Source organism: Balaenoptera ricei, chromosome 8, assembly GCF_028023285.1.
Source record: "Balaenoptera ricei isolate mBalRic1 chromosome 8, mBalRic1.hap2, whole genome shotgun sequence".
NCBI classification, from domain to species: domain Eukaryota; kingdom Metazoa; phylum Chordata; class Mammalia; order Artiodactyla; family Balaenopteridae; genus Balaenoptera; species Balaenoptera ricei.
The window spans coordinates 46336025-46345106 of NC_082646.1; the positions used below are offsets into that span (position 1 = coordinate 46336025).

At 39.9% G+C, this 9082-nt stretch overlaps 1 protein-coding gene across 1 annotated transcript; it reads right to left on the reverse strand.

The window, feature by feature from the left end:
* Window positions 1-3594: 3594 nt before the first annotated feature.
* LOC132369739 (annexin A2-like) lies at window positions 3595-4700 on the reverse strand. Its single transcript, XM_059929411.1, is given in 2 exon segments — window positions 3595-4569; window positions 4571-4700. Coding segments are annotated over 2 exon segments (1005 nt in total). The 5' UTR covers window positions 4672-4700; the 3' UTR covers window positions 3595-3665.
* Window positions 4701-9082: the final 4382 nt, after the last annotated feature.

Genomic DNA, 9082 nt, shown 5'->3' on the forward strand with positions numbered 1-9082 from the left:
AGTATGTACAGTCTTTTACATTTTAAAAGTGGTATATTATTTTGATTTTAATTTACATTTCTCTAATGATTAATGATGCTGAATATCATTCGATGTATTTGCCACCTATATATCTTGTCTGGTGAATAATCTGTTCAAATATCATACCCATATTTTATTGTATTGTTTTATTATTCATGAGTTTTGCCGGTTCTTATGGACAAGTTCTCTATCTGATATATGATTCACAAATGTATTCTTCTGCCTTTCTTTTCTTTGAAAAGAGTCTTTTGAGGGCAGATTTTTAAAAATAGTGTTAAAGTCCAATTTATCAATTGGTCATGCTTTTGTTGTTTTATTCTTCTCCTCATGACCACACTTCTCCAAAAAAAAAGAAGATTTTGCTGGACGCAATATTACAAAGATTTTCAAGTAGAAGTCTGATGGGCTTAGGTTTTATCTTTAGGCCTATAACCCATTTGAGCTGACTTTTGTGGATGATTTGTGTTACATACTGGAGTTCTTTTTTTTTTTTTTTTTTTTTTTGCAGTTAGTGTTTCAGCACAGTTTGTTGAAAAGAGTATCCTTTCTACACGGAATTGCCTTTGCACTTTTGTTAGAAAAATCCTTTGTCCACATATATGTAGGTCTATTTCTTTTTTTCTTTTTTTTTTTAACATCTTTATTGGAGTATAATTGCTTTACAGTGGTGTGTTACTTTCTGCTTTATAACAAAGTGAATCAGTTATACATATACATATGTTCCCATATCTCTTCCCTCTTGCGTCTCCCTCCCTCCCACCCTCCTTATCCCACCCCTCTAGGTGGTCACAAAGCACCAAGCTGATCTCCCTGTGATATGCGGCTGCTTCCCACTAGCTATCTATTTTAGGTTTGGTAGTGTATATATGTCCATGCCACTCTCTCACTTTGTCACAGCTTACCCTTCCCCCTCCCCGTATCCTCAAGTCCATTCTCTAGTAGGTCTGTGTCTTTATTCCCGTCTTACCCTTAGTTTCTTCATGACCTTTTTTTTTTTTTCTTAGATTCCATATATATGTGTTAGCATATGGTATTTGTTTTTCTCTTTCTGACTTACTTCACTCTGTATGACAGACTCTTCTGAGCTCTCTATTTTGTGCCATTTATCTACTTATCTATTTGAACACCAATACCACACAGTTGTGATCACTGTGGCTTTAAGAAAGTCTTGACATTAGGTAGTGTTACTCCAACTTTGCTCTTTGTAGTAATATAATGCTACAATGTTACATGACTATAATGTTGGGAGTCAGGTTCTATAAATGTCCATTAGGGCAAGCTGGCTTATAGTGTTGTCCTGTACTTTATGGTTTTCAGTTTGATCTATGGATCTATTTGATCTATGGCTCTGTTAATCTATGGATTTCAAAATTCAAAGAGATATTGAAATCTCTGAATATAATTTCCATTTCTCTGGCAGTTCTGTCAGTTTTTGCCCCATGTAATGTGAAGCTCTGTTATTAGGTGCATAAACATTGAGGATTCTTATGTCCTTTTCAAGATTTGATCCCTTTATCACTGTGAAATGACCTCTTATATCCGTGGTAATAATATTCTTCGTTCTGAAATCTATTGTTTCTAATATTAATATAGGCACTCCTGTTCTTCTTAGAATAGTGTTCGCATGGTATAACTTTTCAATCACTTTACTTTAGCCAATTTGTGACTCTATATTTCAAGTGTATAGGCAACATATAGTTGTATCTTGCTTTCTTAACCATCTGAAAACATCTGCCTTTAATTGGGATGTTTCCACCAATGATATTAAATATGATTATTGATATGGTTATCAGTAAGTCTATCATATTGCTACTTGTTTACTCTTTTCCCAACTGTTTTACCCCCTTTTTTCTCTGTTCTTGTCTTTAAAAAATATTGTTTATGATTCCATTTTGTCACCTTTTTTGGCTTATTATTTGTAACCTCCTATTTAAAGTTATTTTAGTTGTTTCTAAAGGGTTTATAATATATATCTTTAACTTACCATACTCTACTTGTATGTGATATTTTACCGCTTCACACATAGTATAATAACCATATTTTATGTATAAATAGATATACATATGTTTATTTTTCTCCTCCCAAATTTTGTAATATGTTTGTCATACATTTTATATTTACATAGATTATAAAAGCTTCATAACATTGTTATGATTTTGTTTAAATAATCCATTACTTTAAAAGTTTCTAATAACAAGAAAAAGTCTTATATATTTACCCATGTAATTACAATTTCTGATGTTCCTCATTTTTGTGCATGTGTATATCCTTTGTAACATGGGTGTACATCTATAAGACATGAATTCTTGCAGCTTTGGGATCATTCAGGAAGGAAAACCCAGTCTCTATTACTCTATCTTAAGAAGTAGAAGTCTCCCCTTATCTGTCTTTTGTAAGTAGTATTAAAATAATTTTTTAATTAAAAGAAAATGGATTTTCTACTAATTTTATTATTAGTGCTATTGTTTCAGTATTTAAAAAGTTAACTCTTTCTGGATTGCTAGTGAGAATGAAAATATCTTAGATTGCATATTCGGGGCATACATTCTTAAGGAAATATTAAATTAAGATGCACCAGTGGGAGACTGGAAAATATTGTGGTTGTTATCCATGGCTTCAATCTGGGTGATATTTTTACAAACAAATGCGTAGTTATGCATTTTTAAAAACATGTGGAAAAATAAGGTGATTTTTTTACTGACCATATACAGTCCCATTGTCTCTTTGAAGAAATAATTATCTTGAATGTTTTACGGTAAATGGGCCAGAATTTTGAGGCCATTGACACTCTTTATTCCTTAAGGCCACCTTCTGTTTTGTTTTTAAATAGATGTTATATTTTAGAGCAGTGTAAGTTCACTGCAAAATTGAGTGGAGCCAGGGGATCCCCATATACGCCCTGCGCTCCCACATATGCACAGCCTCCCACACAAGCAATGTTTGTTACCGTCGATGAAACTACATTGCACGTCATCACCAAAGCCCATAGAGTAAAATTAGCGTTTACTGGTTGCTGTACATTCTATTTAAATAGAATAAATGTATAATGACACTTATTCTGTAAGTTTGAATAAGTGTATACAGAGTGTTTATCATACAGAATGTTGTTTGTGGTTTTTTTTTTTCACTGCCCTAAAAATCCTCTGTGTTCCACCCTCCCTCCTCCCACCCCCTGGCAACCATTGATCTTTTTACTATCTCCATAGTTTTGCCATTTCCAGAATGTCAGATAGTGGGAAGGATATATAGTATGCAGCCTTTTCAGATTGGCTTATTTCACTTAGTAGTATACAATTATGGTTGCTTCATGTCTTTTTTTTTTTTTTTACTTGTGCCTAAAGTAAAAATTCAGTTTATTCATCTGTTTACAACACAGTACTCAAAAGGCAAAGTGTTTCACATCATAGATTTCACTTCCAACTCCTTGGAATGTTCATTTCTTTGACTGTAAAGAGAGACTAGACCGGAAAGCCAGGTAATGCTTTTAGGCAACTAAACTAAGGATGGAGCAGGTGGGGTGGGCAGCGCTAACGTCATCCTCCCAGGGATGGGCACAAGGGGGCTCTAAGCCACAAGCTGATTGTGTAGAACTGTTAGCTGGGAGCGTGGAGCAGCCGTCCTGGACCCTCGGGCCACTGTGGGCTTCAGTCATCCCCACCACACAGGTACAGCAGCGCTTTCTGGGAGTCGCCCTTGGTGTCTTGCTGAATGTAGTAGTACAGGGACTTGCCGTATTTTTTCTTGAATTCAGATCTAATTTTCAACATGTTCACTTCACTGCGGGAGATCGTGATTCTAATCAGGACCTTATCGCGAGTGCCCTCGCCCTTCATGGAGTCGTACAGTCTGTCAGGAAAATACAGGGGCTTGTTCTGAATGCACTGGACGAGGTTCAGGAAAGCATTTTCCAGGTCTCCCCTGACCCCCTTCTTGATGCTCTCCAGCATATCATAAGGGCTGTAGCTCTTGTACCTTTCAAGTACTTTCTGGAGGCGGCACACACTCGGCTCGGTCATGATGCTGACCCACTTGGAAACATCAGTTCCTCTCCACTTCACGCCAGCATCATAGAGATGCCGGGCATCTTGGTCAATCAGTTCATAATCAATGACAGAGCCATCCTCTGCTCTTTGACCATTAGATAGGGCAACCATCGAAGACTTGAGGAAGTCATCAGATGTGTCGGAAATGATATCCTTCTCCAGATCGGTCTTGTATATTTCCTTGTAGACTCTGTTGATTTCCTGCAGCTCCTGGTTGGTCCTTGAGCAGATGATCTCAATGAGGGAGTCCTCATTGGTCCCCAGCCCCTTCATGGAAGCTTTCAGCTCGGAAGCCTCATACTGAGCAGGTGTCTTCAATAGGCCCCAAATCACTGTCTCCAGGTGGCCGGAAAAGGCTGACTTCAGTGCTGATGCAAGTTCCTTTTTGGTCCTTCTCTGGTAGGTGAAGGCAATATCCTGTCTCTGTTCATTGCTGCGGTTGGTCGAAATGTTGACGATGGTGACCTCATCCACACCTTTAGTCTTGATGGCCTTTTCAATGTTCATCAAAATTGGTGTATGCTTTGACGGACCCGTATGCACTTGGAGGTGTGGAGTGATCACCCTCCAAGCTGAGCTTGCAGAGAATTTCATGAACGGTAGACATTCTGAAAGAAGCTGGGCCGGGTGCGGTGCGCTGCAAGAGCTGCCAGATGCAAAGCCTGCTTCATGTCTTTTTGTGGCTTGATAGCTCCTTTCTTTTTAGTACAGAATAATATTCCGTTGTCTGGATGTACCATGGTTTATTTATCCCCTCACCTAGTGAAGGACACCTCGGTTGCTTCCATGTTTTAACAATTTTGAATAAAGCAGCTGCAAACACGTTTTTGATAGACATAAGATTTCTACTCCTTTGTGCAAATAACAAAGAGTGAGATTGCTGGACACAAGCATGTTTAGTTTTGTAAGAACTGCCAAACTTTCTTCCAAAGTGTCTGTGCCATTTAGCGTTCCCACCAGCAATGACAGTAGTTTCTGTTACTCCACATCCTTGACAGCATTTGACGTAAGTTTTCAACTCCATATTTTATATGGCAGTCCAGTACTTGATAATAAATTTTTATTGAAATAAATAGATTAAGACAAACAGCATGGTATTCACAGTTAAAAACAAACAACAATCAGGAAATCCCAGCTGTATTTACCCCAGAGGAAGAAGACCAGCGCTGGGAGCACCTTATCGCCACTTGCCAGCCCCCTGCCGGCTGCACCTGGCCTGGGATGTCTGGGCAGCTCCGGGGCTTCTCTTCTCAGGTCGCACTGGACAAAGGAGCCCGCCTGAGGCCTCGCCCAGGAAGAGGAGCGGGATCCGCAGACGGGGCACGCGAAGTCCTCAGGGGTTAGGTGCCGGCAGGGCGAGATAAGAGAGCCCGAGATGAGGGTTGCAGCCACAAAGGTCCCGCGAATCTCCGCCGTGCCCTTGTTTTCAGCACTGAATCTCACCACGACCCGCACGCGATGCCCGCAGATCCGACTTCTTTTCTGACACTCGAACCACCACCTCCATCGCGCAACAGTATCCTAAGGGACGGCCAGGACTCCTTGGCACCGCCAGGCACTTGTGGACACAATGATTTCTGGGTTCCATAAGAGCAGCCCGTTTAACATCCAGGAACACGACCGTTCTCCCATCGCCATCCACGTCCTGCCAACTCCAACTCGGCCGCGGGGACTCCTGGCGGGACGGAACCTAAGATCTTTCCCAGACCGACGCGGGATCCGGCGCGCTGCGGGCATCTTCCGCGTTCCTCGCCGAGCTCCTGGGAGCGGGTGTCCGGAGCGCCGCCCCGCCCCAGCGCTCCTCCCTCGGGCGGGTACCCTCAGCGGGCTGGGGGCAGGAACCCACAGACCCCAGCGAGGGCCCTGGAAGATCTGATCCGCCGCCAGAACACTTTCTCCTGAAAAGGCACGCCTTTCTCTGAGAGGGCGGGTTTCTTTGGAAGGAGGAGGTTCCATTCAGCGAGGATGCCAGAACCAAGGGCAGAGCCTAAGCTCCCACCTGGACTCCAAACGGTCTGTCTCCAAGCGGCGACCTTGAACCTGAGGCGCGGCTGGGGCTGGTAGTCTCCAGACCTGCAGGGTCAGAGGAGCCTTAGGGCGGCCCTCAGCTCTCGCTCCCGCCCCATGGCCGAGGAATTCTGGGCTGTAGGGGTTCAGTCCGGGGACCTGAAGCCTTTATATACTATCTTTGGTTCAATATTTTTCTGTAGCACCACTTACATTTTTTACTAGATACGTTTATTTTTTAAAAGAAAAATTCATATTGTTTTCGTTAAAAAGCAGAATCCCTTGATATTTTAAGAAATAACACAATAAATACAGTGAAAACTATGTTTCTAAATTAAACAGATAGAAAATAAATACAAATAATAAATCTAATCAATTTACAAAAGCATAAAATATCATACATTCATGAAAGAGGAGACTGGAATTGTTTATAGTAAGACAGTCAGAAATACATTTATTTATCTTTATATATTCTTAAGATAATAATACTTCTTTATGTAAAAAGGCATCTAATGTAGAAATGTGCTCAAATTTTATATAACCCAAATTCATTTAACCCATTTCCAGGCTCTGTCATTTTTAAGTCATTTTGGACAAAACTTGCTACTCTGCCTTTACTCTTCCATGTAGTTTCTCATTAAGTAGGTTATAAGAAGGGGCTCTGGAGTTATAGGTCTCACTCTATATAGGGGAGTAATCAGGCCACAACTTCAATCCAGACAACTATTTTCCCATCAGTAGAATTCCTGACATAGTCATCTCATTTAAAAATTCCATGTCTTAGATTGTATGTATGAAACCCAGATTAGATCATTTCAAACTGTGTTCAGAGGTTAAGAAGTAGAATACTTACTAGCGGCTTCAGTCTCCAGAGTAAGGATTGCCAGATCTCTCCTCCTATTGATCCAGAAACAAAAAATATAAGTAGGGATTTTTTTTTCTGTCCCCACATTAAGGTGGTTTTAATTTTTCTTGGAGCTGACAGAGTTTCGAGGAGAGAGGAGAGAGAAATTGGGAACAGTGGGTCAGAGCAGGGGCAGGGGAGAGGAATAGGAAGCACACCTGGAATCTGTAAACACTGTACTGGCCCATTGGCTTTCTGTGACTTACTGTTCTGCCTCTCCTACCTCATTCTCATTATTACTTTCACGTATCCATCTTGGCTCCTTTATCAGTCATCCTTTGTGCATTGTGACTAAGTGTGTTTTGCATGCCTCTCTCAGTGATCTCACCATCCCTATGGCTTCCATTATAATTCACGAATGTACATCTTCAAATAGAAGATGTCCCCCATGTTCCAAATTTGTATTTTTAAATATCTATAGGGCAAATCCGATTATATGTTATACGAACTGCTCGCTCCTAATTTATTTAATATAGCCCTCAATAGCTTCACTCTACCTCCACCTTCAATCATCTTCCAAAGTTCTGTTTCTTTTTAAAAAAATCATTTGAAATACACTTAAATTCTAACTTTATTTTGTCAAGTAATTATGGCAAAGAAGAGCAACCTAAGCACTAACAAAATGACGATGAGAACGATTTATTGTTTTATAGTATAGAATCAATGTGATGTTTAACTAAAAGATGATTTATGAGTGATCTGAAAACAAAGCCTTTCTAACTCTCCCCAGTCACATGACACCGGTCTTGTTACAGCTCCCCTGTCACCTCTGGTACCTCTGGGACTAGGATGGTAGGTCCAAGGCTAAGGACATGGACCGAATGGCAATTCATGGACATTCTGGATCAAGAGTTCAGGTCATTCTCCTGAAACTGGGCAGATGGATCAGAATGACATGATAGGTTAAAATGAGGGGCTGCTTGGTTGTGTTAAGGAGAACATTCATTGTAATGCTTTTCCCACACTCCCACTTTTATCAATAGGTGGCAAGATCTATTTCCTGCAGTGTGGCATGCCTGGATTATAAAGTAGAAGTGTAAGCTTTGTCAATGTTGCCCAAAGATCCCTTATACATAGTAACCCCTCTCGCTCTTTTTTCTAATTCGCAGACCTTTCTTTTGCTATAATCACATTTGACCAGGAACAAATTCAGGAATAAGAATGAATGTCAGGAGGTTGCCAAAATCTGAGAAACTCCTACTCCTGTGCACTCTTGAACAAAACAAATAGATGATATCTGATTGCCTTCAGGTTCTCTCTAATGTAATGAAAATCATAATTTTATATTAAGTAAGGTGGTAATGTAAAAGGTATGTATTTGAAATGTATGTATTAATGATGGTGAAAAATCATATGTTATAAACCTCAGAATATATGCAGTGGCTTCATCTTAATTTCTCAACACATAAGTGAAAAAAAAATCATTGATGTTTTAATGTGTTTTAATGTCTAGTACAAGAAAGGCATATTTTTCTTCCCAAACTTGTGTTATCTGGAAAATTTTCTCTTCATTTTCTCCCAACTATATCATACTTATCCATCATACTCAAGTTTAGTAATCCATTCTTTGAGGGTAATTTTGATCACTGATTCTGTATTTTCTTTGTAATTTCAAATAATGTGTGTAAATAGTTATTCTCTATCAGTGTTCTCTAATAATCTGTAAGTTACAAGAGGGTAAGATAAGCCTGAGTCAATTATGGTTTTAAATATAGACAAAAATCTTAAGCTGTATCACATTGTGTAAAATAATTCCACATCAGTGCAATGATAACTGTTAAAAAGAATAATAGAGAAAAATAGGGGCTTCCCTGGTGGTGCAGTGGTTAAGAATCCACCTGCCAATGCAGGTGACACGGGTTTGAGCCCTGGTCCGGGAAGATCCCACATGCCACAGAGCAACTAAGCCCATGTGCCACAACTACTGAGCCAGCGCGCAACAACTACTGAAGCCCGTGAGCCAGAGCCCATGCACCGCAACGAAGAGCAGCCCCCGCTCACCGCAACGAAGACCTGATGCAGCCAAAAATAAATTAATAAATTTAAAAAGTAAATTTGTTAAAAAAAAAAGAAAAAGAAAGCTCTCAGAAAAGTTGAGGAGTATATA